Genomic DNA, 27,686 nt, shown 5'->3' with positions numbered 1-27,686 from the left:
GACTACCAGAGACACCATCGTAACCACATTCAGCTTTGCACCCACCCGAAAGAATAAGCGCAGCGTCAGGATGTGCATGATCTATGAATTTGACGCGTCTACGCTGAAGACTATCGGAGCCCCCTTAAGAGGACACACTAGTGGAGCCATCACCGGTCTAGCACTTTCACTTGATTGCGCTCTCCTCGTCGGTGCTACTGGCGACACCATCAAACTCTGGGACTTGGGGTCCCACCAGCACCTCGCCTCATTCAAGATTTTATCTGTCCACAGGATTTTCCTCTCACCCGACTCGCGCCAACTAGCTTACACTGCCCACGGCAACAAAATTTATCTATGCAATATTTCCCCTGAGATCCTCACTAGCATTCAACCTGTACCACAAGTTAGAGTGCGCAGCCAACCTCGAATATCGTCCGTATACTAACATTGTCTTGCAGGCTAGTGAGGCTCCTAGAAACCTACCTCTCGCTGATGTACTCTTCCCTTTCTCTTGCTCATTTACTCCACACCATTAATCCCATTTTTGCAGTTGGGCGCTCTCTCTATCACCACGAATCAATTCAATAATGAAGCCCCGCCAAATGTGCAACAGAGCCTCCCTTACCCCCGTCGTGATGCAGGGTCCGAATCCTGGAGTGACAGACAAGTCGGAACCTCTTGCATACAGCCTACCCAGATCCAACCGCTTACTGACATGTGGCAGCAGCCTGCTGACATGCGATCGTTAACTGATAAGACGTTGGGGAAACCTCACGAACTAGGATTCCAGCCACTGCGCCAGGACACACTGCATTCTGACGCAGGACCCATGACAGATCTCCCAAGTACAACGATATCGCCTGCCATAGTTCTTCCCCATATATCACAGACACTCTCTTCTACAGTAGGTTCACGGTTACCCCAGTTACCCCCTGACCTCGACGAGCTCCTTCCCTCCTCTTCCCATACGCATACAGTCTCCTCTGTTCGTCATGATGAGCTTCACGATCTGCCCCCTGAATTGATGCTTCAAGACCTCACGGGATATATCATCAAGGACGAAGAATACCCTGTTGCTCGTGGCGGGTTTGGGGAGATCTGGAAATGCACCTTCAATATCGATCGCAGACCAACCAAAGTTTGTTTCCCGTTTTTAGTCTCTCCACCTGTCTAAAATTCATAATTTGCTACATAGGTCGCAGTGAAAGCATTGCAAGTGTACGTCGCCGATCAACTTGGTGCAGCAAAGACAAAAAAGATCAAGGTGAATTTCTTGATGAATGACTCCGTCTTTCCTTACGGGTTGCCACTTCGTAGAGGATAATACGTGAACTCAGAATATGCGCCAACCTCAAGCATCCAAATATTCTACGTGTTTATGGTTATACGTATGGCTTCGGCCCATTTGTAGCGATAGTCAGCCCTTGGGCGGGGAATGGTAACCTGACAGATTATTTGGAGCTCGAGGGTGTGGCTCTTGCTCTCGTTAGAAGATTCGAGATCGTAAGTACCCCGTTGTATTTGCAGACTACAAACTAACAGAAATCTCAGCTCAAGGATATTATAGCTGGTCTGCAATATCGTACGTGCTGACCATTCTCGGTGCTGGACCTAGAGTAGTGATATTCCTCACAGTTCATACAAATAGTGTCATCCATGGTGACTTCACTGGGGTAAGTTCGACCCTTCTCGTTGATTTCAATTTGATTCAGACGTGAGTTCTAGCCTAACGTGCTGATCCTTGATGATGGCACTGCATGTGTTGCCGACTTCGGTCTTTCCTTGATGTATTCCGAGGTCATAAGCGCCTCTCAGGCTTCCTGGACGTCCACGCTCAAAGGAAACATGCGCTGGATGGCCCCTGAGCTGCTTGTAGAGCGGGAGGATGGATCTCAAGTCCGGCCAAGCGAGCAGAGCGACATGTATTCATTCGGCGGGATCATGCTGCAGGTACGCCTGGGTTATTTTTTGGCCTCATTTATATCACGAGCTCCACTCGTAGGTCTTGACCAACAAAGCACCCTATTATCACCTCACGAATGATGCCGCCATCGTACTCTGCATAGCCAAGTCACAAACGCCTTCTCGATTTCGTTATCCTGAGCTCCCTGAAAACTACTGGCAGTTGATCGAGAAATGTTGGTCTACTGATCCTCAGGACCGCCCATCGACGGAGGGAGCTGATGTGATGATCAGGAATGAATTTTACTCGCTGTTGAGATTTCATTGATTCTTGAACTGTTTTCTGTATAATAACTTATTTACGGTATAATTATACGGACAGCATGAGGGGATGGTATACTGGACGTACTAGCACCGCATGCACTAGTACTGGCATCCTCGCAGCAGACCTCATGTGCGATATATTGTTCTCTACGAGTTGGCTGATATATCGATAACTTGAAGGCTGAAGACTGACGGAAGGCACAGATAGGAAACTGATATTCACGGCTGAAATTACAGTTGACTGACATGATTGAGCCAGACAGCAAGAACCATGGCATGCAAATACGTCACGACGCTCGACCAATCGCCCATGAGCTTGCTATAAAAGCCCTCCCACCGCGAAAGACTAATACAATGGTCGACACACACTTGTTGGAGGGTTGTCACGTTTCATCCTGCATGTACGAGTCGGTGTAAGTACCCTGTTGCCTGCAATAGCGACTGAGGCATTGTAATAAATGACATACGTGCACGGGGTTATGAAGGTATAGCGCTCCTTCAGGGTGTCTACGAAGACACCGGTTGCCACTGTCTTTCTGTGGAGTGCCCCCATCATGGAGCATTGTTCGATCCAATGAAGTGTGCAAATGTAGATGCAATTATAAGGTCTGACAACATAAGTAGCCGTAGTGCGCTGTTGGGATATCTGATATAGAAGCTGCCACATATCCGAATCGTTAATGATCAGAATCTAACTCAACCGAGTCAGTTTCAAGGCCGTGTCCGATGGAGTTTCCGACATTTGTCTTTGAAACCCTCAAGCCATGCCTGGAACAATGGTAATATATGGAAATCCCTCGCCGCGCTTACGAGCCACAGCGTAAAAAGCGCCACAACGCCGCATGCACTCCCAGTAGTTGCAAGAGTGATAATGGGCGTGGACGTGAAGACCTGGTAAGAGAACGCAATTACGAAATACACCATACTGCAGAAGAACAGGACTTTCCTTAGTAACGAAAGTCCAACAAGAATAAAAATACTCACCCCCACAGCAGCATGGCATACGGAAGTCCGTGCACCATCGCCAGAGATTTAGTGCCAAATACAGATCCTGTCACCCGCGTGAGGAATATAACCTGCGATGGTTTTGTTTCAGCGATATTCGATCATCAGTGCACCGTTCTTTGCTCACCGCTGTGTCGGCAAATTCCTGCCCATGCAACTGATTCTGTCTAGTGAGAAACAAGGACACGACCAGCGATCCGACGATGCAAAACAAGGAAATGTACGAGGTGATAACTGTAACCGAACTCGTATCCTGGGAATTCACGGAAGGTACAGCTAGGAAACTGACGTCCACTGCTATCATTACAGTTGACTGATATGATTCAGCGAAAATAAATGTCAACTGATGGGAATTGCAGTACGCACATACATCGTGATGCCCGACCATTCACTGCTCAGCTTGGTGTTAAAGTTCTTCCAGCGCGGAGAGTTGATGCAGCGATCGACCCACACTCGTCGGAGTTCTTCCATGTGTGACCGCGGAGCATCGAACAGTGCAACGTTGATGGCCCACGAAAGGGCCACCATAAACTTTGACTTCTTCTCCTTGACAAAAAGAGACTGGTCCGCGTCTAAACGGGCTTCACGGAGTCCGCAAAAATTGAAAAATTGAGCTCGAGCTGGTCGGGAGGTTTAAAGTCACATTATGCACGGCCGCGGCAGAACTTACTGAAATAGCGCATAAACCTGGCTGAAAAACATTTATTCTCTGAAGGGAAAAATGGTTGAAACATGATACTCGCCTATGACACATGTATAATGGGCGCCCTGGACGTTGTCTAGTGTCGAGAATCAGTGATGGTTCAGCCGCCATAAATAAAACTTTCGCTTGCCTTCAAATCGATCAATCAAATCCAGAATTTTCGATAATTCATCGCCGTCGAAGGGCGACAGCGACAAGTCCGTCGTAATAATCTCTATAAACTCCGTTCAGCGACACGTTATGAGGGTACACTGAGAAGGAAATATCACCAGCGCTAGCATGCACAACGACTTCCTTGAGTTCCTTGAGCAACTGGGCACATCGCAGCTTGTCACTGGGATACAGTTCGCAGTGTTGCCTGAAATCATATCAATCTTGTTTGTACTAATCCTGCACATTCTGTTCCATCGCTTTGTCAGAAGAATATAACGACCAGACAATGAACACACACAATGACAGACTTGCCAGTACTGATGCTGGATAGCATACTCTGAAGATGTTAAGCATAAAGAGCACGATGATATTTACCCCTGCAAGAGGACGTACTGATATGGCTCCACTTCTCAACGCCCAGAACTCCATCAAAAATCCATTTCGTAGATATCTCATCGAGCCAGAAAAGTAGACGGTTGGGGTGATCGACGAGATAATACCTGTATACCTTATCTTTGTTACGTTTCCTTGTCAACTCCACCACAAGCTCTATATCACCGCTGCACAGCTGCAATCCACACTGGTGAGTGAGCTGAGCGAGCAACTTCTCGATACACAAGGTCATGCTAGATCGGCGTTCTCCGTCCCGCATGTCCGAATCGGTGTAAATACCCTGTTGCCTGCAATAAGTGACAGAGGGCGAGTCGTTATAAATGACATACGCGAACAGTGTCATGAAAGTACAGCGCTCCTTCAGGGTGTACACAGGCACACCAGGTACCACTGTCTTCCTTGCTACGCTCCGTCATCAAGCACTGCTCGATCCAATGGAATGACCGGACTTACTCTGAATAGTCTCTCTTTCCAGCGGGGATATTCACAAGTTTGACCTCCCGCTTGCTGCGGCCCTATTTAGTCCATGGATTCATTCGAAATGCGAGAAGCTCACATTTGAGGGGTTTTGTTGTATCGCATCACCTGAGAGGGCGTGAATGGCCTGAACACCGAGTGGACTGAAGGTGCAGGATGCAACTGCTGGCCCAGATTAGTTGATGTCGGAAGAGCCTGAGTGTGGACTGGCAATAGTGAGACGAATGAATTGGCCGCGGACCCTGATGATGGCGGTGGCACCTGTAGCTGCACGGTCTTACTCGGAAGGAGGGAGGGCTGGAATGAGCCAGTAACTCGCTCTACACGCCCGTCTCTTTGAACGGGTAGGAACTGACACCTGCGAGAATATAGTTGCAGAAGGGCATGAAACAGACGATGTACGAGTCGTAACGGGAAAGCAACATATCGAGCCAATGCTTTCAGAAACACTCTCGATCGGTTTGTGAGCCTGCCAACTTCATGCCTGCGTGACATAGTGTTGGTACCGGACAAAGGATGTACAAGCTCAGGACATGAGGCAAGGAGTCCAGATTATTCAAACAGCAGCTGGACACTCCCGCTGTGCTTGCAAGAAATTAAGATTGAACTATACTGATAAGTCACAGTATTATGTAGGAGTGTCATAGCGCTCCGTCATCATCCGAAACATGGAGCCCAGTAAGATGACTATCACGCGATACTGAGAAGGAGTTTCAGAATATCTTTGTTTGCCCCTAAAGGCCAGGTAACATGGCAAGGCCACAAGTATGACTACGGATAATAAGGAAACATACGAAAATGAGACGATGCGGGAGGTGAGGAAATGCAAATGAAGTGTCAAGGACCCGAACTATCAGACGTCGCATCGAGGCGAGGTAGCAGCGGGTAACCAGATATAAAGATCAAAAGGAAAAGGCAAACCTCTAGTCGTCGCCTGCAGCCTCAGCCTCGTCTTTCGTATCTGGTTTCTCTGTAAGCCAGCTAAGAAACATAAATTAGATTGGTGAGAAGACGACGTACCCGAATCCTGCATGTCTGAAGTCCAGAGGGTGAGGTTGTCCCGTAATAGTTGCATGATGAGGGTCGAGTCCTTGTAGCTCTCTTCCGAGAGTGTGTCAAGTTCAGCAATCGCGTCATCAAAAGCCTGCTTAGCAAGGTGGCAAGCACGGTCGGGGCTGTTCAAGATCTCGTAGTAGAAGACTGAAAAGTTGAGTGCGAGACCGAGGCGAATGGGATGCGTGGGCGGTAGCTCTGTGACAGCAACTTCCGATGCATCCTTGTAGGCACCCAGGGACTTGTCTGCGCTGTCCTTGCGCTTGTCGCCAGTGGCAAACTCTGCGAGGTATCGGTGATAATCACCCATCCTGTGGGAGGATGACGTCAGTGAATGGTAACGCGTGACACTTAAGAGAACGTACATCTTGTGGTAGAACACCTTCGACTCGCCAGAAGCAGCGGAAGGAATTAGGTGCTTGTCAAGGACATCGAGGATGTCCTCGCAGATTTTGGCGAGCTCGCCTTCGATCTTCTCCCTGTAACCCTTGATCATAGCTACTTGAGCCTCGTTACCCTTGGACTCCTCCTTTTGTTCGATCGAAGAGACAATGCGCCACGATGCACGACGTGCACCGATAACGTTCTTGTATGCTACGGACAGAAGGTTGCGCTCTTCGACGGTCAACTCCTGGTCCGACGATGCCACTCGCTTCATGTTCTCAACCATTTCTAAATGATTGTGAGTGACTTTTACAAGCCAGGCATGTTGGTTGAAGTACCTTCATAACGCTCAGCCTGCTCAGCGAGCTTGGCGAGGTAGACAGAGTCCTCACGCGTTTCAGGCATCTAAGGAATAGTTAGCAACGTGATTCGACGCGTTTAGGACGCGTCAAATACTCACTGTTGTATGGATTGAGGATGAGTATAGAAAGCTAGAGAAAAAGTAAGACTATGAGCAAGGCAAGTTTGTCGTTGAGGGAGACGACGAGGACGAGGACGTACGAGGAGTTGAGGATGGTGGTTGTTTAGAAAAGAGGAGTGTTGTGGAAATATTAAATTGTGAGCTGGGCAGAGGGTTCGGGTATAGGGCAGGGTCTAGGGTATAACCAACTTTGGAATATATTCTCACGCCACAATCACCTAGATCTGTGTCTTTGATTGTTGCTATTGTCAATTCTAGAACCTCGTTTGTGTCATATCTCTTGTCGTCGTCTGCCTCGTTGTTCGGCCACCTTTTGATGTTGTGCTCCTTCATTTTTATTGTAGGTGCGGCGGCCTGGTAACTCCATAGTAAGTACTCGGATTAAGGCAAGTTTACTCGTTTTTGTGTTCTTATCAACTAAGCGCTCAACACAGCCACGAACACCGCCAGTCACCAATTATAGAATTCGCTGCTCTCCAGACGTGCTATCATTGCCGTCATGAAGCTCCATCATGAACGTTACTGCGACCCAGGCGGTGATGACACTGACAGGCTATACTCCCACTACAACGTTTTTATCCTTTCACACGACCGATCTTATCGCCGTGGTATGTATGTAGGTTCTATGCATCTCAGACGTCCTCTGGTCATGCCACTATCAATTTACCCGCGCGTAATCTATCCCACACAGGACCGATGCATTTCTCCGCGCTTAACGGATTCGAGCGAATGCAGCGGCCCGCGCTCGTAGGAACGACCGTCTTCTATATGGTCTGACTTCGGGAGACTAACCGCGGTTATACACGACGAAGTCTTGTAGGGAAGCAATCCCCTCATCGGGTTAATGCGCGAACATGCTCTACGTCAAGTTTCTACATTACTTGCAGTGTCATTCTTAGACCCCGCCTCCTTCTCCTACTGGCGTAAATTTAATTCTACTTATCTCTGGATCCGTGACTTATCATCCAGTACTTGTTGAGTCGCCGGAGCGGATGGCGAAATATATTTATGTAACCCTTCCTGTATTTGTTGTCCCCTCTTGACAGCGAAGGCGGTCTTGAAAGCGGCGTCGAACAGTTTTCAGCGCATCGGTCGATCATTGTGTGCCGAAGGCAGAGTGTTTTGATAACGAGAAATTTGCAAGCATAAAGGCAAAGCACAGATCGATGACAGACATAGCCCATAGGAATTTAGCCTCCATTGAGCGGACCATATGGAACGATCGTTCCTTCTTCATTACGCGTTTCACAACGATCGCGGGCCCGGCACGTTTTCACGATAATATCAACCTAGTATCTCCACCTCAAGTCATATTAATTCCCCCCATCCAGACCATTACAAGGAGGACGATTGGCTTCACAGGGTTTCACTAGGCTTCAGCGTGCCCGTTCTAGTAATGCTTCCCTTTGCCCTAGGCAGTTTGTGTTGGAAACCTGAATTCAAGAGTACGCATGAGTCGTTGACAGGGCGGAATAAATATACATATACATCTCGTCTGCGTATACATAATGATGCAGTGTCGGGTATCCCATCATGTTGTGCTCGGAATGGGGATATTAACCTCGACCAAGCCCATCCCAAGTTCCTGCTACCGGTGAAATTCATGTCAAGAGGAGAGGCAGTTTCAAGCTTGATTAAATTGGCTGATCTGTGTGCCGAGGTATCTGTCGAGTACGAACATTTGCGGAATGGGGTAAAGCCGGCCGACTTGAGTCACGTCACTTGACCTCGATCCGAGGCACTTGAGACATCTTGAGCGAGTAGTTGACAGTTCCAAGAGCGTGGCCGCTCAAACACCTAAGAGGAAAAAATATATTGATCTCAATTTGGATGGTCGGACACAGCGGACACTCGAGTATGACACCATAGCATACGGAAGCAACCGGCGGACGATGAGAGGGAGTGATACAATCACAAATAGAGGCTAATCAGATATCTCTAGTAGCTCTTTATCCAACCGCACATCTCGATGACCCGTGAAACTCTGACGATCTAGCAATAACATGCGAACTGTGATGTTTTGCAGCCTCGCCGGTCCAGTCGAGATTAGAAGGGTTACTCAACTGCATGATAGCCCAGCCTGCAGAATGTACAGTCCCTACACGACCTCCAAGTCAACACCAAAAATACCCAGCAGCAAATATGCTACATTTTCAACCTTGTTGTTTTGCGTCTGGTTTTCCACGTCATGCGCATCGCACGGACCTGGATAAAGCTTGCGTAGATGGTGCCGGTGAAGAGGAATGCCGGTGGCTTTCGATGATCAGAATTTCCAATATGTGCAGGGCTCTTGTCATTCCATCATATCTGTCAAGGGTATCCAGGCTTGTCGATCTTGAAGCTGATCTTGGCAGGTGCAAGGGGGTCTTGTGATGTACAGCCCCTGTCGTCTATTTGCCATCCATTACATCCTCCACGGACCAGATGGATGATGCAAATGGGCCGAGTTGGGATGCCACCGAAATATGGAACGCCTCGGCTCGTCGAGCTCAGTGTTAATATCTGTTTGTCAATGCGGCAGGTATCTGACCACGCAAATTCTACTGGCCTTCTCGCAGAAAATGCAAACTTTTGGAGCTTTGCGAATCCCAGAGCTGACTTGAGCCTTTTTTCTTCAAGAGTCACGTCCCCTTTTTTGAATCACCGGTGAGACAAGGTGGTGTATCAGACGACGCCCGAGTGCCTACACCATGAAGACTGGATGAAAGTCAGCCTAAAGAGCTTCCTCACGTCATCGAGCTCAACCAAAGCCACGTCTGATAAGCGTATGAGAAAGATTGGGGTGTCATTCATCACATATTCATCGAAGTTGAGTAGGTCGTTTGTCGTACGACGCATGATAGGTCACTATCGACTGCAAACCAAACTGAATGTCGAAAAAAATGGTGCGACACTCGACTCAACTCACCAGCTGGAGATCACGAGATGTTCCAACGCATCAGAAGGCTTCACACAAAAGCTCCCCGCGCTCAAACTCAATCAACTACAAATAATCAGGTGAGACTTTAGCGTCTAGGTTACAATAACATCCTCACTTACCTCAAGTAAGTAGTAATTTCAAGGCAGTACATTTTTCATCAGTGTCAGTTCCTCAAATGAAACAACATCTTCGAAACATCACCTCAAGCTCCATGGGGAAGAATGAAGAAATGTGTTCCGTATGCTGTGAAGATGCTGCATAGCCTCATGAAGAACAGTGTTAGCACCGCATATTTTTGTGCTCATCAGAAGAGGTATGGTCTCATGTCCGAGCAGACCCCGTGCAGCCCAGGCCTGATGTACGAGAGCACTCCCGTGACCACTGATCCATCATTTATTAAGACATGTGGGCAATTGAACATCCTCGACGGAATAGCCTGACACTCGAGCAGGTGATATGTTCGGTGCCAGAGCGGAGGAGATCTGATCATCGTTTTGGGTTAAGCCCACCACTTCAAAGTTCAGTACCCGGTCCCGACGTGTTAGAAGTTGCAACTCACCCATATCAGGGCTTGGGTTATTTTCACTACGCACGAATGCTGCATATGGACACCGATGTCATGATCTGTGCTCGTGCAATTCCCGTATCTGTGTTAGTTACTTATGTGAACAAAGGGGAAAACTAGATGAATTGTTGGCAGAATTACTTATCTGAGCTAGGCAGAAGTATTATCGAGTGGCATGATTCGTACATAAGTCCGAAGGGTTAGCTTAGACCCGAATGATCGGCCCGCAATGCGCATCTGTGTAGAAGTCGAAGATGCATCGATGAGTGATGAATCCAAATCAACCGAAGGGGCCTCTGGCAATGCGTCTGGGAAAGCTTGATCACCCCGTAGAAAGAAGAAGGGCATGCAGAATGGTACACACCCTTGATTCAAAGCGTGATTGAAATATTGACGCCTCAGTTGGTACTTGAATGAGTTAGGTGTGTGACGTGACAACGCGCGATGTCACGTCGGGTATAAACGCGTCACGTCCGCTTTTACATTCACAACCTTCTCAACCACCGTAAACGCCTCCCACGACATGCCAGCACAAAAAGGCCCATCAGACGCCGAGGAAATTTCGTCATCTTCAAAGAAATTGCGCACTTCTCAATCACTGCGAAAGCGTGCATCAAACCTATTCTTGCTCGCCATGACACATACCCGATCCCAGATTCAGATATGACGACGAGAATATCTGTCAGGCACTAGTCGAGTTGGCTCAGTACTACGCTAAAGAGCTTGAGCAGGATGTTCAGCAAAGAGGGTTGGTTTCGCCCCCAAGGTTATAAGCGTTGATCAAGTTGCGGCTATCGAGAAGATCAGAAAGGCTGCTAACGGGTGGTATCAAAAAGCAGATGACCGTAGGTTTCCTCGGTCATTCTCATCTGCCAGCCTGTTATAAACGCCAAGGAATTGGAAACCGTCCCGTAATCCATTTAGGTCTCGGGTCTGAGATAATGATCTTGAACTGTTAACCATCAGGTGTACTACCAAGTGGTCCTACGATGGTGTTTGCGTTGATCTAGCCTGAGGGCGTGGCGGTCCACTTCGAACATATCTGCCAAGTCTGTCTCATTGATTATTCTCTTTTTAAACATGACCTGTTCCGTCAATGCGAAGCAGATATTTGGGCCTCCACCTCAAAGATCAGCATATACATATCCACTGGATCGATAGTGGGGAGTTCAAGTTAGCTATGGAACGTGTGGCACATATCACTCATCGTCTTGCCTTACAAATGTTCTGAAGATACAGCTTCTTTCTTGGTACTGATCCATTCCACAGGTACATACTCACCTTATAATTTACCCTACACTGCTGTCGCTCCTATAAATGGTCTCCAATGTTTTCATTAGTATCCCTGGCGCCCGTCGGGAGATGATAAGAACTTCGTGCGTGGAAAAATTGATCATGGTAAGGGTATCCGCTTGGTATCCGCCAGTAGATGTGCCTGATCACGTGATGGTGGAGCTGACTTGAGTGTGCGCGTGTTCCTTGGTTCGTCACAACTAGTACTGAGCCATTATGTCTACGCCAGCGCATGCTCAAGCTGGCCCTCCCGCTGAGCAGGATGAAAGTCCAGTCTGGAAATTGTTTTCAGTGGTTCAAGTCAGCGCATATTTACCTGAAATCTATATAATACCACAGCTAACCCAAGTTACCCAACCCATAGCAAGTGTTTTTGATATGGGCATTCTCTCAGCTTGGTGCGTCACCAATTATTGCTTAGCAACCCAAAGACTCATTGGAAAATGTCTAGCTATGAAACTCATAGCACCGGCAAAACCTGCAACTGCCCCTTCCGTAGCAACACCTGCTAATGATGATGCCGCCCAAGCAGGTGAGGTCAACCCATTCCTTTTACCCCCTGTACAGGCATATACTGCGTGGAAACTTGGACAACCTTTATCCATGCACGTATATTTCTCGACCTCACCTAATGGCGATGTGTTTTCCCGTCAATGGACGTCAGCATGGCGGGAAGACCAGGACGCCGGTCTTCCCAATTTCGTCTGGAAGAACATCACTTTCGGAGACTGGAAAGAGACCAGGGTTGCCACGTATGATATTAATCTGCCCCTAGTGAGCTTCTTAATGTCATTTCTCTGATGTCCATATTGAAACTTGTACAGGCTGTGCAAAAGAATGGATCCTTATGGGCGGATGTTTTCCTTGTCAAAGATGGCGCAAGTCCGGACCCTTCAAATCCCTCTTTCGATCCTCATTCCGTGCATCATGTCCGGAAACGTGAGTTTAGAACCATATGGCTCCCACTGCGAGATTGACTCGAGTCCATTTCAGTTTTGACGCGGTACATGCCCAAAGTGAAAGCACGCAAAGAGAAAAACTTGCTTTCCAATTCGGATGACAATGAAAAGGTGGAAGAGGTTTGTCGCTGTATTCATTTTCTTGCTACTGCTTTCGACGAGTAGGATCCTTCAGGAACCGCAAGACGATATCATAGTGTCGTATTGGCACAAGGTAGATCTTGATTTGCATGAATATTTTCCCCACACAAACCCATAAACAGAATCTCACGTTGGCCCTCGTTTCTGACGAGACGGTCGTAGCAGTCGACAAGGTGCCCCCAGTTCTGGTTGAGCGTATGTCTGTTTTAAAGGGTTTAGGACACATAATTCACTATGGTTTAGATATACATCTGGTTCCAGGCGCGCGGGATGACACTGGCACTAAAGGATTCTACAAGCCTATAATCTTCCCCAATGACTTCTGGTTACTTCGCTCGCATCTGATTGAAATTAACACAACTACTCCGACGCTGCCGCTGGAAGTAATTTTCCAACCCATGTCATACTTCAAATTCCAGATACTTGCCTCGATGAGTCACGGCTTCGACGAAGCCCTCAAGCAACAAGGTGGTGGTGCAGGAGCGGAACTTGATGAGGTCAAACGAATGCTTACTGAGACTAATCCGTGGTTCCTGGGTTTGACTGGACTGGTTAGCATATTGCACGTTGTGTAAGTGCATCGTAGCGATTATCGTATACGTTACTAATCCTGTGGCGTATGAAGATTTGAGATGCTTGCCTTCAAATCAGATGTTTCGCACTGGCGCCAGCGGAAGGAGTTGGTGGGTGTCTCTGTCAGGTGAGATATTACGTGGTACAGGTGTCGTTGGCTGTCATAATGACTCCTCATTTTTCTTCAACAGAACGGTATGTTCCCTTTTCTGGAGACGCCCCAGTCTCAAATTGATCGGCATATTGGATCGCTTTTTAGATAATAACGAACGTGTTTGTCCAGACCGTGGTGCTTTTATACCTCATTGACAACAATGAAAACACGAGCTGGATGATCCTTATGGGGTCTGGGATGGGTGTCGTTATCGAGGCCTGGAAGGTGCATGAGGAACATTGCCGCAAAATTGAGTGGGGCTGATTCTATTCGCAGATCACCAAGGCTGTGGATATCAGCATTATCACTGCTCCGTCTGGCTCTCAACTGCCCTATATGATTAGCATCAAAGGTACAGTTTCTTGCACGTGGTTTCGTTAGCTAAAATATGGCCCATCAGATAAGCATGTCCTCAGTGACGATGAGAAGAAAACACAAGAGTGAGTCAATGCAGTCGCTACTGATCCAGGATGATGAATATTGACATAAGGATTTGATCAGATATGACAAGCTTGCATTCCGCATTGTGTCATACTTTACTATTCCATTACTCGCCGCTTATACGATCTATTCATTGATTTATGAGACCCATAAAGGATGGTACAGCTTTGTGATCTCAACGCTGACTTCTTTTGTGTATATGTTTGGCTTTGTAAGTCCACATTGCATGCTGCTATTCGGCTACTTCCTGACACCGATTTGAACTATGACAGGCACAATTGATACCTCAACTCATTATCAATTATAAACTCAAGGTTTGTCACTTGCCCATACGGGGTGTACATCCTGTTCAGACTTGCTGTATTTTTTCAGAGCGTGGCGCATATGCCCATGAAGGCAATGATATATAAATCGTTGTCGACAGTTGTCGACGACCTTTTTGCGTAAGAATTTACGATAAACCAGTGCATGATTCCAGGCTCACAAGACCTTTCGCGGGAATCCAGGTTCTGCATCAAGATGCCGATGCTGCACCGGCTGGCGTGCTTCCGGGATGATGTCGTGTTTTTAATTTTCCTGTATCAGGTGAGTTGATGAGCTATTTCTCCATACGTTAGTCTAGACTCAAGCCTCGTGCTTGCTCAGCGCTGGATCTACCGTATCGATCCTAAACGAGTGAACGAGTATGGTCAGGTGATGGCGGAGGATGTCATTAAAGCTGATGACAGTGGTGAGACAAAGAAGGAAAAGTAGACTTCCAAGGACGCCCGGTCAACACAGCGTCTTGGAATGCCTTGTCTAATATTTTTGTTCTTCTGCGTGTTAACTCCTGTGGGACCCGCGTAAATGCGATTGACTCACTCTAGTGTTTTGACGTTGCTTGCTAGATCAGGTGGAATGTATTATCTAGAGTAGTTGAATACTGTGATCAGGAGTAATATCCCAATTGTTCTGATGCATCATGCTCCTTTGTTTTCGCCGTCGTTGGAACATTTTTGACTTTTGCGGCTATATTGGATAAAATTAGGCAGAAACACGCGAAGTTTACCGCACTCATCGGACCGTGGAAAAACGTTCTTGATTGGGATGAATATGACACTGGAATCTGGATTCATATCCGCATCTCTGACTCCCCCGTCAACACTAGTGTTGTAATCTCCTTGTCTTTCATCTTGCTAGGTCACCGTCAACTATGGCGAATGTCCGCCAGGATGATACAACCAGGGCTTGTAAATGTCTCAATATTCGAATAGAATCTAGGCAACCGCCACCACAGAGCACGCCTCCAGATTTTCTCAAGGACAGTGTAACAGATTCAGTCTATACACTGATGTATGTTGCTCAGGACGGTCTCAGTGTTGTCAGTCGCATCCTTCATCTGCTACAATTTTTTTCGCCGTGAATTCTGATTTATATCATAGGCTCATCCTCAATTGACAATGAGAACACGCAAAATGGGTCCCTCTCTGGCCGATACAAATCGATGCATCCGGTATACGACATTGACTTGTTTATTGTGTCAGACTCTCGCATATCGTGTACAACAGTTGGTCCCACTGGATGTAGAGGGTCAAGAGGGACCGTTGCTTCCGACTTATGATTGGGTTGAGCAGGACATACTGATGAGCAGTTGCGGCTGGATTGAGGTACACGCCGAGTGCCTGGTGAGTCACTTTCCTCCGGTTGCTAGTGATGAAGCTAGGTCTCTAGCACAATTCCCTCAATCCTTTGTACAATTTCCGGGGATATGTCATGACGTCTATGACGTGATGTCATCCATTATTGCATGCAGGGTTTACTGACAGGATACTTTCTTTAGGATTCAGATGCCGTCCTCAGGCTCTGGTCGTCAACGACATATTCCCCAATTTTCAATGTTGCTGTGCCGCCAAGTACCTCCAAGCCGTCTACGCAACCCTCTGACATCGCCTCCACTGACGTGTCGCGCTCCCGAGTACTCTCTGAGCCTATATTGTCAAACTTACGTCCCTTGTTTCCACCCGCGCCCTTTGTACCTTCACATCCCGTTTTCGTTCACCTATCGTCCATAGCCACATCTAAGTCACAGGGTCTAAGATCGTCCGCTGAGGAGCAGTTCGCCGCTCTTATACGGGATAAAGTCGCTGAAATTGAGAAGGCCGAGGAAGATTTGAAAAGAGCTGTGGAGAGCCTGTGGAAAAGATTTCTGGAGAGCTTAGGTCAGACGGAGAAGGATTGGGGCGCTTCCGATGTTGCTAAGCGGAGGGACCCTTCAAGAAAGCCCAATACCAACCATGCAGGGGGGCCGGCCGTTGGTTCACCGGTGGTTACCGTACGGGACTTCGTGCCTGTTGTTAGCCCCGGAAGAATGGTTTCCCCTGCGCCGCGATCGGTTCCAAGAGTATCTTCGCTCTCTGCTTCGCTTGCAACTTCGGCATTTCACCATCCTCGTGCCCTTCGGGAAGGAAATACACATTCTGGACAGGCAAGCGATATTCCACGTTCGCCACCGCCTTATTCATCCCACCCGTCATCTATCGGATCAGCTGACAGTCGGTCACTGTCGTCCACTACTTCATCTAGAGAACTACTACCACTGATGACGGGCGAAAGTCTCATTCAGCCGTTTAAACGAAGCATGGACGAGGCTCGGGACACGGCTGCGAGCTTCCGATATTTTATCGATATGGAAGCTGAGATGGAAATTATGCGCGGACGTCAGAGACTCCCAGCAACCGGGACGACCGCTACAGAGACGTGGAAGGCGACCGAAGGTGTGCAACCGAGTAATGCTTCCACTTCTGCCAGCGCACCCGGTGACGAAGAGAATAAGCTGAAGGGAGCGAAAGAGGACCGATTGCAGAAGCCAGATCACGGCAGGAATGGCAATGAGTCGAGGGGGAAGCGCAAGGTAACATTTGACATTAAACCAGACACGCTGATAGCCGACGGGCCGAATCCGGAGAAAAATGGAAGCAGTGAAGGACGTGATGGTACCCAACTATGACGATTTTTACGCGATTTTCTGACGATGGTTTTATTTCAGACATGATATTTGATTTGGATGGTGAAAGCAGCGATCGGGATTCGTCAGACGCAGCTCCTGTCCTTCCATTCAAAGAGGTCCCATACATTCCCCGACGTCGTACACGCGTCCGCAACAGCACAAATCATGTTGGGCTACCAACATCTCTTTCATCATTGAGGCCGACCTCTTTGCCCGCCTATGCTTCTCTTCGAGCCCAGATAACTAAACAGAACTGGACATCTAGAACACAAGCCCCAACTTCTGAGCAGATGCCCACTGAATCTATCCGACACAGCATTGAAGCTGAGGCTCCTGATCCCCAGGAACAGGAAATTTTAAAGTTAGTTGCCGCTGATACCCCGAGTCACAGAGGTGCTTGGAAGCCCAATAGCAGAGCGTGGCAGTTGTTTGTCAGTAGACGAGGTGGGAAGAACGGCTCAGCTGGAGCGTTTATACCAGAGGAGGCTGAAGTGGGCGTTACTGTTAGTGACACCGATGACAGTGACGATATAACTTCGGGTCAGTTTTTTTTTCCATTTAATGAAGTCGCCGTGCTGAAGACTTATTTAGGTACACTTTATCATCCTCCAGGAATCCCGGGGTCATTACCCATTAGTATTGGGCCGTTGTCACGCAAACGAGAACCTCTATCATTGGCGTCATATCAGCCAAAGACATCCCTTCCTGACCGTGCTAGTGCGATGGTGCCTCCTTTGCCAAATATGGTTTGTAGGCATTCTACTTCTGCTTTGCGCAAAGCTTCGTATGCCGCTCGTGATCGTGACCGTTGCATGGACCCCGGGACCCTGGATTTCATCTCGCAAGATGATGAGGGTGACGAGGATAATGAGAGTGATGACGAACCTTCTCAAATGGACCTTCCTGATGAATCACGGGGGAGACAACGAGCATTAAAGATACTTGAAGCGCGAAGTAAAGTTCCAGCGGCTGGGATGTGGAGAAGCCTGGCATAGGATGCGCTTCAAGTTGATGATCTACTTTATTTTTTCAATAATAACTGTGCCCCATCTACTTTGCACCTTGATAGCCTACTTGTACCTATACTATTTGTTGTACATGGTACGGAAGTTCTGGCTTGCATTGCAATCCCATCATGGTCTCCCTTTCCTGCGATCGCGGAAGGCATTATGTAAGTTTTGATATCTGTGGCGTCGATCGCGGAGCCCCAATGAGGTACGTTTGCGTATGTAGTCAAGACATAATATGGCCCTGCATACCGTCATCTCGTTCCTGCAGATCTTGTTAGACGCTTCGCTTGGAGACCATGATGTCGTTTATAGAAAGCGAGTTATCGAGCACATGGACGAGCTCCACCATTGCACAAGGCCGGAAATCTCCGAATGCCTGCAGGCTGCTTTGTGGCTGTGTGATAAGATCCCGTGAGTCACGCTGCCACGCTCGATCCTTAAACATTCATGAGCGCGATCAGAGTCGGCGTTATCACAGGTCAGGGTGCTGTCAACTTCATGTCCCCGAGGGTAAAACTAAGCCAAAAACTCCGTCAGTCAGCGATACAGCGTCGGTGGACGCAGCTGCAGACAAATCTGGTCCAACCATCCAGGAGATCGTTCGCCAACGGGGGCATGGTTGCGTACGCTCGACCATTCTTCCAGATGATGAACGACAAATAAGGGAGACAGTCAAAAACTGGTGCTATGATGTCGAAAATACTGTTGACTGGATCATCTCCACTGGGGGAACGGGATTCGGCGTGCGCGATCGGACACCCGAAGTAGAGTAGATCCCATTCATGCTGCTGGCGTAGGTACTAACTTCCTCCTTTTTAGGCGATTGCCCCTTTATTGGAGCGCGAAGCAGCTGGAATCGTTCATCTACTGCTAGCCGAGTCGTTAAAGCGCACTCCGCTGGCAGCACTATCTCGACCTGTCGCAGGTACAGTGGGAAATACTCTTGTCGTCACACTGCCAGGCAGTGTGAAGGCAGTCAAAGAAAATCTGGAGGCTCTTTTTGCAAATGGCTTCATTGAACATGCCATCGATCTCATCAGAGGGGGAACTGGCAAGCAGGTGCATGCTGCTATGGGCTCGGGACACGGCGGAGTTCCGCATCACCACCACCACCACCACCATCATGATCACCACGTGCCCCAGCCTCGGGCAATTTTATCTCATGATCCTTCTTTACCTGGTATGTCTCCATCCAATACTTGGTCCGCATCAAAGCATAGCATTATGCGATTATCAACAGTTTATGCTCGTCATCGCGTTTCACCATATCCGCAAATATCCCTCGAGGACGCTTTGAATATAATCGTGAATGAAATACAACCACTGGGCGTGGTATCTCTTCCTGTCAGTGAAAGCTGGGACATATCGAGTACGTGCTGAGTATCAACAGGTGACACCTGCACTGGCTGGTAACATTCTCGGCGAAGATGTCCATGCACCGCAAAATGTTCCTTCATCCAAGACCACCAGCGTAGATGGTTATGCGCTTCGCTGTTAGTCTTCGTATCTGTCACATATGACGGGCTATGCTGATGTAGCCGTTAGCGTCTGACCCTCCTGGAACGTACAAAGTTTTGACTTCTAGAACTCACACACTGGCCGATGTTCTTCCTGAGGGATGGATTTTTCGAATCAACACGGGAGGGCCCCTCCCAGCAGGAACTGATACAGTGATCATGGTTGAAGACACTGAGCTACTATCCACCGCCAAGGACGCTGATGGACAGGATGCAGAAGAAAAAGAGGTGAAAACACTCGTACAGGTCCCGCCAGGCGACAATATCCGAGAACCGGGCTCTGATGTGCACAAGGGCGACCTTGTGCTTCAGAGAGGCGAGGTCTTAACAAGTCTCGGAGGCGAAGTTGGGACCCTAACGTTTGTCGGGCGAAAAGAGGTATGTCGACAAATAGGCATGTGTCAGTGCAGAGATGAACTGGTGTCAGGTCAAAGTGCATCGCAAGCCTGTCGTCGCTATTCTGAGTACGGGAAACGAGCTTCTAGACCTCCAATCTCCTAACCCACTTCCCTCTGATGGTTGGGGAGGCATTTGGGATACAAACCGACCATCGCTACAGGCAGCCCTCGAAGGAATGGGATATAATGTTGTTGACCTTGGAATTGTTGCCGACGAGTAAGAGGCTTTATTTCTTCAACACTCATCGTCTGATTCGGCTCTAGTATCGATGCACATGTGAAGGCAATAAAACAAGGTCTCGAAAGTGCCGACCTTTTGCTTACGACAGGCGGGACATCCATGGGAGCAAGCGACCTTCTCAAGCCTGTGATCGAACGTCAGTTCGGGGGTACGGTCCATTTTGGACGGGTGTCAATGAAACCCGGCAAGCCAACTACGTTTGCGAGTATCCCGACTGCGGGAGGAGAACACAAGAGAAAATTCATGTTTGCTCTCCCGGGTAACCCTGCCTCTGCCCTGGTTACATTCTATGTCTTTGTCATACCAGCGTTGCGGAAGCTTGGCGGTTGGCCTGGTGAAAGATGCCACCTACCACGTGTACGTGTGAAGGTAGGTATAATTCATGTCTTCGGGAATGTTCTTTCTTGACAGCGATACGGTAGCTGAGTGATGCCATGCGACTGGACTCTCGTGTTGAATTCCATCGTGTGATCGTGAAAGCCGAGGAGGAAGGTCTACGAGCAACGAGCACAGGTGGCCAAAGATCGAGTCGAGTTGCAAGCCTGAGCGGAGCAAATGGCCTTGTGCGACTACCAACCAAAAGGGAGGGTGGGCCAGATAGATTGGAAGCTGGGAGTTATGCAGATGCTGTCATTATCGGAGAGTTGTACATGTCAGATCCTACATCATAAACATAGCCACGACTCACTAGTAACGTTCATAGTAATGAAATCAGGCTCAAGTCCTGTAGGAATTTGTGTTGCTACATTACTGCAGCCCGTGGCTTAAGGGGGGCAATAGCGTCATTTGGCGCACCTACCGCATCGGCAACACCGCGATACATATCGCTAGCAGATATACACCGCTTTCTCGCTGGAAACGTCAACAGCTTCGACAATGGTCAACGCAGCTTTCTAGCTGCGCCAAATCAAATTTAGTGAGTAACGGGGCGTGACATCACATCCCAACTCCCGACGCTCTCATTCCGGGGAGCGTTGTTGTTGCCCAGTGCCATGCGGCAGTCAAGCACAGCTACACATCTCTCGCTCAGGCTTGGCTAACCTTGATGGAGGAGAACAACCTTATGTCCCTGGGCTTCCATGCAATCACGAAACGATTTGATGTCGATACTCATAGCCACAATTCCACATCGACCATTGACCTTCAAAAATTGGAGTTGTAGCTCATCCCAAGCACCACACCCCGACGACAGTCTGAAGACCATGAAAGCGTCATAGACTTAATCGCAGTTTTCTCCGACAGACGCCATATGATCACCGGCTCGTTAGACAACACGTTTCGCGTGTTGGACCTGAAGACAGGTGTTGTGTTGAAGAAAATGATAGGGCATTGCGGCGGGGTGTCGGGATTGGAAGTGTCGGAGGTACTTTTACGGTCATTTCTCTCCTCTTCGTCTTCTCAGTTAGCATCTTTTTGATGTCAAGGCTCAAGTCTTTGATTAAAAAGTATGTGCACTGTCCAAACTCTTGACTGTTATGCCGCAAATCGAGCATGCATGTCACCCCGCAGACGATTGTTCGAAATACATGCATCGCGGGGAACCTGTTTGCTGCCGAAGAGCTATTCACATAACTTGAAGAGATCTCCTGCAAACAGCTATGCATCGTGTCCCAACCGCTCACTCGTTTATGGCATGCAAATATCATTGGGACTGCACGCTTCAGGACGCAATCAAGATGAGATATATTGACTGACCCAACATGAGTTCTTTATGACTCTAACTGTCATCGTCATATAGTCCATCAGCATTGAGCCCTCACTGGCACGCTATATCTCTAGGGACATCGCCCTCGGTGGAAAGGAGCTAGTGACCTCACGTTCACGTTGAGTTCGCTCGGTATCGTAAAATTGCGGGCGTTCCGTGAAATTACTCGCGATGCAGGGTTCGCCGGGCGTAGAGCGATACATGCTACATCGACTTAAGCAACCACAAAACTCTATACCCTGCTTGGCAACATAGGAGCTTCTCGTTTCGCGCACTGCAGTCTTATTTGCTTTGCATGGTGTTCCGTATCACAGAGGTCAGGCGGAGGCACGATCTCACTATCAAACATGCGACTATGGAGCCAAGGCAGACGGGATTCATGGCCTGCTGATCACGACGGGAGAGAGGCTTATTTAATTCACTCCGGTACGGCCTGGTCGCCAGACAGTCTTGCCTGTCCGTGCCTGGAATCGGTATCTCCTTAAGCCCATTCCTTTGGAGATGATACACTAAGCGAGGATGAATATTGGTCCGCGCCTGGATCTATTCGACAGGTCACCCGGTAGTTCTGATGGAGGACATTCAGAATTAATCTCACGGGCTTTGCGATTGGTTGCTTGCCTCGGACAACCTTCAGCGCAGCATTTTTGGCGGAGAATACAAAAGGATTGCTTCGGGTCACAATACTATTGCAGAGATCAAAGACATAGCCTCTGTCGACGACATGATGGACGTCAGGTTCCTAGGAATATTATATTCTTTGAAGACCAGATATCACTGAGCAGTTGATGTTTGTTTCTGTGACGACAACACTTGCACATGGTATTAGCACGGATTCTACTTCATATCCGTCTGCGCAGGATCAACTATACACCACCTTTGCAGACCTTGGTGTTGTCGAATTGCATTGTTGTCGACAACAAGAGATGAAAAACAATGTAGTTTAAACTATATATTCCTTTTCAATGTTACGTTTTATCTATATAGTCATCATAATGCCGTTGTTTTGAATACAACAATAAAATACAATGGATCTCAAGAAGATCGGTGCGAGTCTAGTTTATGTTACAAAATGACATGCCAACAGCTAGCAAACTCTACTAGTACGTCTGGACAGTTTTGCTACGACCTACAACCGACGTACGACGTTGCGCTGCAACGTAATGCTGACGCTTTTCCAAATCTGAAGAAAACATGAGAATGTACGAGGGCAAAAAGCGGTGAACAAACATACCATGAGCCCACATAGCAGCTCCAATACGATTTGATACTGTGAAAACAAGACCGACGATTGGTAGACCCTCGAGTAGCGCCGCGACGAAACCGAACGCTGAACGTGATGTGAGTAAACACGCGAATCATGAGACGTCGTGCATACTTCGGTAGTCCCATTTACGTTCCTCAATAAATACAGCTTCTTGATGGGCTGTCATCTTCTTTGTGGCGAAATACTTGCCACAGTAGTCAGTATTGACGAGGAGAAGATAAGAATGAGGGCTTACTGGCTTGTGCAAGTCCTGAGCGGTGCTCAAGCCTTTGAAAGCCGCAGTGATGAATGTGCCGACAAAGGGATACAGTGAAAGCGGAAGTAAGATGACTAGAGATGTAATGCCTCAGGGAATAGCTCTGTGAATACCATAGAACACATGGCCACCTTTCTGTATGAGCATCCTCCAAAACCATATCTTGAATATCTTGTCCAGACGACCCCAGCGTTCATTGACAACGGGTGGGAAATCCCATTCTTCAACATATGGCTGCCAGAAATCGGGCCCTTTGCCGCGCGAGGCTACCGTTTGATCCCAGACACGTCGGCGGACAACGCGAATATTGCGAGCGACAAAAAAGCTGATGATGCCGGTAGCTTGCGATCCTACCAAGAGTATCGCGACGTCTGGTAGGATAAGTACATGATCAGTGTCAAAACATGATAACCGGATGAGCAGGTGCACATGTGGATATGTTGAAGGGCAACTTGAACCCTAGAAACGTCTCGTGAGATAGTTCGCCTGCGGTTTCTTCGAATCGTGTTATGTAGCGCATGGAGAAGATGGAGGAAGGGTTTGTGATGGCTGCTTTAATGATGCGGCGTTGAATGCTGTATGATGCGCAAATCTGGCCGGAAGCTGTTGAGCGCTGAGCATGTGTGCGCAGGGTAAATTTCGACTCACCCAGGCAAAACCACATATCAGCCCTCGTCGAGCGCCGTTGCGGCATTTATCCCACGTAGGAGCATACAGTGACTTATCGGTGAAGAGTCGGTATGCGCCGACAACCACATATGAGGACGGGAAGTTGAGCCGCAGCATGGCTCGGTGCAGTTCCTGGGGAACCTCGTCATATTTGGACAAGTGGCTCGCTGAATGTTCCAGGACTGGTTCTTCAGGCATATATCCAGAGTTTCAGGAGGTGAGGTCGAAGTTGCTAGTCGTTAACCGTGTGAATGGACTGGCGAGTCGGAACTCAGAAGTGCATGATGCGGCTGTGTTCACTGGGGCGTAGCTATTTTGACGCGGTCCTGCCGCGCCTGCCGCGGTCGTGACGCGGCCGTGACGCGGCGTGACGCGCATGTGACGCGGCACTGACGAGCCTTGACGCGGCACTAACGATCCTTGACGCGGCCACTGACGCGCCATTCCTATATTCTATATTCAACTTCCAGATCAAATTGGATGAGTTCACGACCATTCTTTTGTTATTTTATTTGCCTCAGAGCCATGTACAACTAGGTATACATAAGCCAATGACTATTTTCTTTTCCTCCCTTTCTGGACCCTTCGAGCCTGTGGAGCACATCGACGTTTAACGGGCGGACATTCTTTGGCCGGCAGAGAAGGAACTACAGCTTCGGATAGCTCGTCTGCAGACTCCAAAGATGTAGCATCAGAGTTATCACTGAATAAGGGGCCGCGCTGTCAATCACATAAGTTAGATATCTATCGAACGGAGCAGGTAATGTCTTCCTCACTTCAAGTTCACTCTCGCTATAATCTCTTGCAGAAACCCATTCATCAGGAATTCCAACATACACATTCCATCGCCTGTGATGTTGGCCAGCATCCAAACCCCACTGCTGGTTGCCTGCAGGTCCTGCTTCTTCGGAATCCTCGAACATCTTTGCTTCTAGTGCGGTCAGACACTCGAGGTCGACATCAGCCACGAAGCTATTGGTAGGATAGCTTATCATGAGATCAGCCCAAGCCATCTTCAACAGCATGCTATCGTTCCATTCTTCGTTTCGAGCTTCGATGCGTTTTTCAAAATCACTGGCCTTTCGGTGAGCAACCACGAGAGTGAAAGCATGCACCAAAGGCATGCCACCAAGCCATTTTTCGACTTGACCGGAAGCACCAGGAACATTCTCCGAGAACCAACGTGCAATTTCGGCATACTCGTGAGATGAGATGTCACCACAAAACGGTATGCTGTATGCACCCACACCATCTGGCTTCTTCTTCGATCGCAAGATGTAGTCTATCACGGGGTATGCCTCCGCACCATATTGGTTCAAGTCTGGACTGTCAAGGAGCTTCTGAAGCGAAGCAATATGTGGTAGTAGAATGTCGTCCAGTTCTTTTGATACTTCCGCTGACATAAAGTTTTGAAGGTCTGCACGGAGGCCGGAAGATAAGCTATTACATCGCCTGTTCTATTTGTCAAATCTGAGTTCACAAGGAGAATATGTCGGATGACGCACCTGAACGGTCATAGCAGGGTATGAGGTCCCCAAAACTCAGCAGCGGACCCGGCCGATCTGGATAATTTTGATTCTCTGTCTCGTTGGGATAGAAAAAGTTGAATATATGTTTGATTAATTGCTAAAAGATGGTTATAACAAGTTTACTCCGTATTTTAAAGAACTCACAAAGGCCATGATACGATTTACAAAAGCGCGATAATAAGGGTTGTTTCTCGAGCCCAGAGGAGACAACGAAAGAATGCTTAGTAAAATAAATTTATTACTGCCTATGGACAATTACAGTGTACGACGTCTAATTCTGTCAGGATGAAAAGGAACACTGTTAGGATATCAATTATTATGACAGATGTAAAGTAAAATGTACCTAAGTTATACGGACAGTGTGACAGTTGAGGTGGTGAGGTTTGACGCGGCATGTGGAGGTGGTGAGGTCTGACGCGGCATGTGCTACTTGTGACGCGGCATGAATGAAGTTTGACGCGGCAGTGACGCGGCGTGACGCGCGGGTGACGCGGCAGTGACGAGGTTTGACGCGGCACTGACGCGGCATGGAGGAGGTTTGACGCGGCACAACTTGTTTGACGCGGCACTGACGCGCATGTGACGCGGCAACTGACGCGGTATGTGCTATGGTTGACGCGGCACTGTAGTAGGTCTTGACGCGGCATAGAGTGTGGATGTTGATATTAGTACAGAGACTGCGAAGATATTTGGGAGAACTTGTCGTGGTGTGAGTAGTGCTTGACGCAGCCTAAACGAGGCTTCTGACATGCCATGGTTGGGGCTCGACGTGTTGGTGCAGGGTATAGAGAGTGGATCAAACTTGGCAGGGTGAGGTCGAAGCTTGACACAGTGAGACAACATTTGACACTGCATCTGAAAACCAACATAGATGAACGAATTAGAGGTAATGCAACAATATAGGACTGACGGCAAGATGCATACTAGTAGTATGAACGCAGAGGACAAGCACTGTAAATTTGGTGAGAGGTGAATACAGCACTATAGAGCCTGTACGCAGGCAGACACTCATATGTTGATCATTAACGATGATTCAAAGTGTTTGGAATGCGATATGAAGTTGTGTAAACATGATTTGTACATAGGAATTTGTTACAGTGCCGCGTCACATATGCCGCGTCAGTGCCGCATCACAGGCGCGTCACGACCGCGGCAGGCGCGGCAGGGCCGCGTCAATTTCACCTGGCCCTGTTCACTGTACGTTATTTCTTTCTGAACGCAGACTATCTCTACAGTGACGAAGCGCTCCTGGGGCCAGTCTCATCTGTCTTCCAAACTGTCACCGCACCTCACAAATGCACACTCCGAAAAAGCAAGCTCCCGCTACGTTGCCTGCACTGCCTGCAAGTGTGCAATCTTGACCTGACAAACGTTGCGTATGTCGACTTATTGCCGCTACAAACGTAAACACGTCAATTACACTGAACATGAAACATGTGCCAACGAGTGAAAATGCGCCATACTGCCGCAGAGGGTCCACTCAGGGTCCAAAAGGAAGTGCGACCGCCCGCAGTGAGTGCAATTCTGCAGGTAAGCTGTCCACTATCGTTAATGCAATACAAGGGTCCGGGTGTGCGAGCTCTTGTACTTATCAGTCTTCCACTGTAGTTGTTCCCTACTAGGCAATTCATTACCTTGTTGCGGTATAACAGGGGTTTCCAGTGCTCAAACATGATAAAAAAATCAACAATATTAATGCCATCACTAGAGTCAACACTGCATCTCAGGCTATTCGGCGAATTGGGGAAAGCGCTAGGATATTTAGCACAGACGTTGTTTTCATACGTCTATTACCAATCTGCAAGTTTCCATTCACTGACACCAGTTCCTGAACATGACCCTAGTCTCAAATGATCCCAGTTTCTGGCCGCAAGTCGCTCTGTCTCGTACCGTCAGCTATTTTGCAGGTTCGTAGAGTGCGTTTTGGTGATGTTTTCACTTTGTTTTTGATTGCTTTTGTAGTTGCAGGCTTTGCTGCAGTGGTATATGATTGGGGTAAGAAAGGAAGTACTTATCCAGAAACTGTTGATGATTTTATGGCCACTATTGTCCAGTATCGACACTCGGACAGGAGGTAGGTTGTTGAAATTTCTGGAGCAGGTATATTAATATGAACGGTTTCATAGATTGAACTTATCTGGGTGAGTAGAGTCCAAACTACCAGAACAGCAGCATATAGAATAATTTGGCCAAAGGCAACGATGG

General features: G+C 48.2%; 8 protein-coding genes across 8 annotated transcripts; 4 read left to right on the top strand and 4 right to left on the bottom strand.

The window, feature by feature from the left end:
* Positions 1 to 697: 697 nt before the first annotated feature.
* On the top strand, positions 698 to 2,603 carry F5891DRAFT_1258953 (kinase-like domain-containing protein; the record flags this gene model as incomplete). Its single annotated transcript, XM_041370109.1, has 7 exons — positions 698 to 1,120; positions 1,178 to 1,246; positions 1,300 to 1,485; positions 1,525 to 1,564; positions 1,618 to 1,655; positions 1,708 to 1,932; positions 1,985 to 2,603. The coding sequence occupies 7 exons, from the start codon at positions 698 to 700 to the stop codon at positions 2,210 to 2,212; spliced, it is 1,209 nt and encodes a 402-aa protein (XP_041219017.1). The 3' UTR covers positions 2,213 to 2,603.
* Positions 2,604 to 2,738: 135 nt separating this feature from the next.
* F5891DRAFT_772184 (uncharacterized protein) lies at positions 2,739 to 5,573 on the bottom strand. The gene is made up of 14 exons (XM_041373204.1): positions 5,221 to 5,573; positions 5,019 to 5,145; positions 4,916 to 4,969; positions 4,792 to 4,864; positions 4,463 to 4,742; positions 4,382 to 4,406; positions 4,186 to 4,274; positions 4,047 to 4,130; positions 3,957 to 3,992; positions 3,884 to 3,904; positions 3,580 to 3,833; positions 3,341 to 3,526; positions 3,193 to 3,284; positions 2,739 to 3,133 (listed from the first exon to the last, which is right to left on the bottom strand). Exons 1-14 carry the CDS (start codon positions 5,432 to 5,434, stop codon positions 2,920 to 2,922), a joined length of 1,749 nt encoding a protein of 582 aa, XP_041219016.1. The 5' UTR covers positions 5,435 to 5,573; the 3' UTR covers positions 2,739 to 2,919.
* On the bottom strand, positions 5,521 to 7,041 carry F5891DRAFT_1066641 (14-3-3 protein). Its single transcript, XM_041363110.1, has 6 exons — positions 6,938 to 7,041; positions 6,837 to 6,867; positions 6,715 to 6,781; positions 6,358 to 6,664; positions 5,960 to 6,303; positions 5,521 to 5,909 (listed from the first exon to the last, which is right to left on the bottom strand). Exons 3-6 carry the CDS (start codon positions 6,779 to 6,781, stop codon positions 5,863 to 5,865), a joined length of 765 nt encoding a protein of 254 aa, XP_041219015.1. The 5' UTR covers positions 6,837 to 6,867; positions 6,938 to 7,041; the 3' UTR covers positions 5,521 to 5,862.
* A 4,725-nt stretch (positions 7,042 to 11,766) lies between these two features.
* Positions 11,767 to 14,880, top strand: F5891DRAFT_1066619 (cleft lip and palate associated transmembrane protein). The gene is made up of 17 exons (XM_041363109.1): positions 11,767 to 11,935; positions 12,000 to 12,033; positions 12,087 to 12,409; positions 12,460 to 12,574; positions 12,629 to 12,714; positions 12,770 to 12,808; positions 12,858 to 12,930; positions 12,979 to 13,306; positions 13,361 to 13,435; positions 13,567 to 13,687; positions 13,739 to 13,814; positions 13,863 to 13,902; positions 13,964 to 14,114; positions 14,176 to 14,217; positions 14,276 to 14,346; positions 14,410 to 14,488; positions 14,549 to 14,880. The coding sequence occupies exons 1-17, from the start codon at positions 11,852 to 11,854 to the stop codon at positions 14,654 to 14,656; spliced, it is 1,845 nt and encodes a 614-aa protein (XP_041219014.1). The 5' UTR covers positions 11,767 to 11,851; the 3' UTR covers positions 14,657 to 14,880.
* Positions 14,881 to 15,021: 141 nt separating this feature from the next.
* Positions 15,022 to 18,079, top strand: F5891DRAFT_1066614 (uncharacterized protein). The gene is made up of 5 exons (XM_041363108.1): positions 15,022 to 15,263; positions 15,325 to 15,567; positions 15,723 to 16,875; positions 16,929 to 17,429; positions 17,481 to 18,079. The coding sequence occupies exons 1-5, from the start codon at positions 15,096 to 15,098 to the stop codon at positions 17,882 to 17,884; spliced, it is 2,469 nt and encodes an 822-aa protein (XP_041219013.1). The 5' UTR covers positions 15,022 to 15,095; the 3' UTR covers positions 17,885 to 18,079.
* F5891DRAFT_1066610 (MoaB/Mog domain-containing protein) lies at positions 18,080 to 20,991 on the top strand. Its single transcript, XM_041363107.1, has 10 exons — positions 18,080 to 18,377; positions 18,437 to 18,663; positions 18,719 to 19,079; positions 19,140 to 19,243; positions 19,290 to 19,392; positions 19,445 to 19,794; positions 19,844 to 20,031; positions 20,079 to 20,424; positions 20,478 to 20,682; positions 20,744 to 20,991. Exons 1-10 carry the CDS (start codon positions 18,347 to 18,349, stop codon positions 20,821 to 20,823), a joined length of 1,995 nt encoding a protein of 664 aa, XP_041219012.1. The 5' UTR covers positions 18,080 to 18,346; the 3' UTR covers positions 20,824 to 20,991.
* A 1,705-nt stretch (positions 20,992 to 22,696) lies between these two features.
* Positions 22,697 to 24,254, bottom strand: F5891DRAFT_1066596 (uncharacterized protein). The gene is made up of 7 exons (XM_041363106.1): positions 23,932 to 24,254; positions 23,713 to 23,875; positions 23,415 to 23,654; positions 23,263 to 23,357; positions 23,139 to 23,211; positions 22,995 to 23,090; positions 22,697 to 22,943 (listed from the first exon to the last, which is right to left on the bottom strand). The coding sequence occupies exons 1-7, from the start codon at positions 24,148 to 24,150 to the stop codon at positions 22,861 to 22,863; spliced, it is 969 nt and encodes a 322-aa protein (XP_041219011.1). The 5' UTR covers positions 24,151 to 24,254; the 3' UTR covers positions 22,697 to 22,860.
* Positions 24,255 to 24,599: 345 nt separating this feature from the next.
* On the bottom strand, positions 24,600 to 25,687 carry F5891DRAFT_1153227 (uncharacterized protein; the record flags this gene model as incomplete). Its single annotated transcript, XM_041365181.1, has 3 exons — positions 25,626 to 25,687; positions 25,458 to 25,578; positions 24,600 to 25,031 (listed from the first exon to the last, which is right to left on the bottom strand). Exons 2-3 carry the CDS (start codon positions 25,467 to 25,469, stop codon positions 24,600 to 24,602), a joined length of 444 nt encoding a protein of 147 aa, XP_041219010.1. The 5' UTR covers positions 25,470 to 25,578; positions 25,626 to 25,687.
* Positions 25,688 to 27,686: the final 1,999 nt, after the last annotated feature.

The sequence above is a fragment of the Suillus fuscotomentosus genome, assembly GCF_016647785.1.
Source record: "Suillus fuscotomentosus strain FC203 chromosome Unknown F5891scaffold_99, whole genome shotgun sequence".
NCBI lineage: Eukaryota > Fungi > Basidiomycota > Agaricomycetes > Boletales > Suillaceae > Suillus > Suillus fuscotomentosus.
Note: the sequence above shows the minus strand (reverse complement) of the source record. Positions and strands in the feature narration are given on the sequence as shown.

Coding starts and splice junctions, on each gene's coding strand:
- F5891DRAFT_772184 (XM_041373204.1), bottom strand. CDS start 5,434: ATGTCACGCAGGCATGAAGTTGGCAGGCTCACAAACCGATCGAGAGTG. Junction 4,131..4,185: donor CGTTGTGCATGCTAGCGCTG/GTGATATTTCCT, acceptor CGGAGTTTATAG/AGATTATTACGACGGACTTG. Junction 3,993..4,046: donor TTTGATTGATCGATTTGAAG/GCAAGCGAAAGT, acceptor TCTCGACACTAG/ACAACGTCCAGGGCGCCCAT.
- F5891DRAFT_1066641 (XM_041363110.1), bottom strand. CDS start 6,781: ATGCCTGAAACGCGTGAGGACTCTGTCTACCTCGCCAAGCTCGCTGAG. Junction 6,665..6,714: donor GCAGGCTGAGCGTTATGAAG/GTACTTCAACCA, acceptor ACAATCATTTAG/AAATGGTTGAGAACATGAAG. Junction 6,304..6,357: donor AAGGTGTTCTACCACAAGAT/GTACGTTCTCTT, acceptor ATCCTCCCACAG/GATGGGTGATTATCACCGAT.
- F5891DRAFT_1066619 (XM_041363109.1), top strand. CDS start 11,852: ATGTCTACGCCAGCGCATGCTCAAGCTGGCCCTCCCGCTGAGCAGGAT. Junction 13,307..13,360: donor GTTAGCATATTGCACGTTGT/GTAAGTGCATCG, acceptor TGGCGTATGAAG/ATTTGAGATGCTTGCCTTCA. Junction 13,688..13,738: donor TCGTTATCGAGGCCTGGAAG/GTGCATGAGGAA, acceptor TTCTATTCGCAG/ATCACCAAGGCTGTGGATAT.
- F5891DRAFT_1066614 (XM_041363108.1), top strand. CDS start 15,096: ATGGCGAATGTCCGCCAGGATGATACAACCAGGGCTTGTAAATGTCTC. Junction 15,264..15,324: donor CTCAGGACGGTCTCAGTGTT/GTCAGTCGCATC, acceptor TTTATATCATAG/GCTCATCCTCAATTGACAAT. Junction 15,568..15,722: donor AGGTACACGCCGAGTGCCTG/GTGAGTCACTTT, acceptor TACTTTCTTTAG/GATTCAGATGCCGTCCTCAG.
- F5891DRAFT_1066610 (XM_041363107.1), top strand. CDS start 18,347: ATGAGCGCGATCAGAGTCGGCGTTATCACAG. Junction 18,664..18,718: donor TGCGCGATCGGACACCCGAA/GTAGAGTAGATC, acceptor CCTCCTTTTTAG/GCGATTGCCCCTTTATTGGA. Junction 19,244..19,289: donor TGGGCGTGGTATCTCTTCCT/GTCAGTGAAAGC, acceptor GAGTATCAACAG/GTGACACCTGCACTGGCTGG.
- F5891DRAFT_1066596 (XM_041363106.1), bottom strand. CDS start 24,150: ATGCCTGAAGAACCAGTCCTGGAACATTCAGCGAGCCACTTGTCCAAA. Junction 23,091..23,138: donor ACGTAAATGGGACTACCGAA/GTATGCACGACG, acceptor CATCACGTTCAG/CGTTCGGTTTCGTCGCGGCG. Junction 22,944..22,994: donor AGCTGCTATGTGGGCTCATG/GTATGTTTGTTC, acceptor TGTTTTCTTCAG/ATTTGGAAAAGCGTCAGCAT.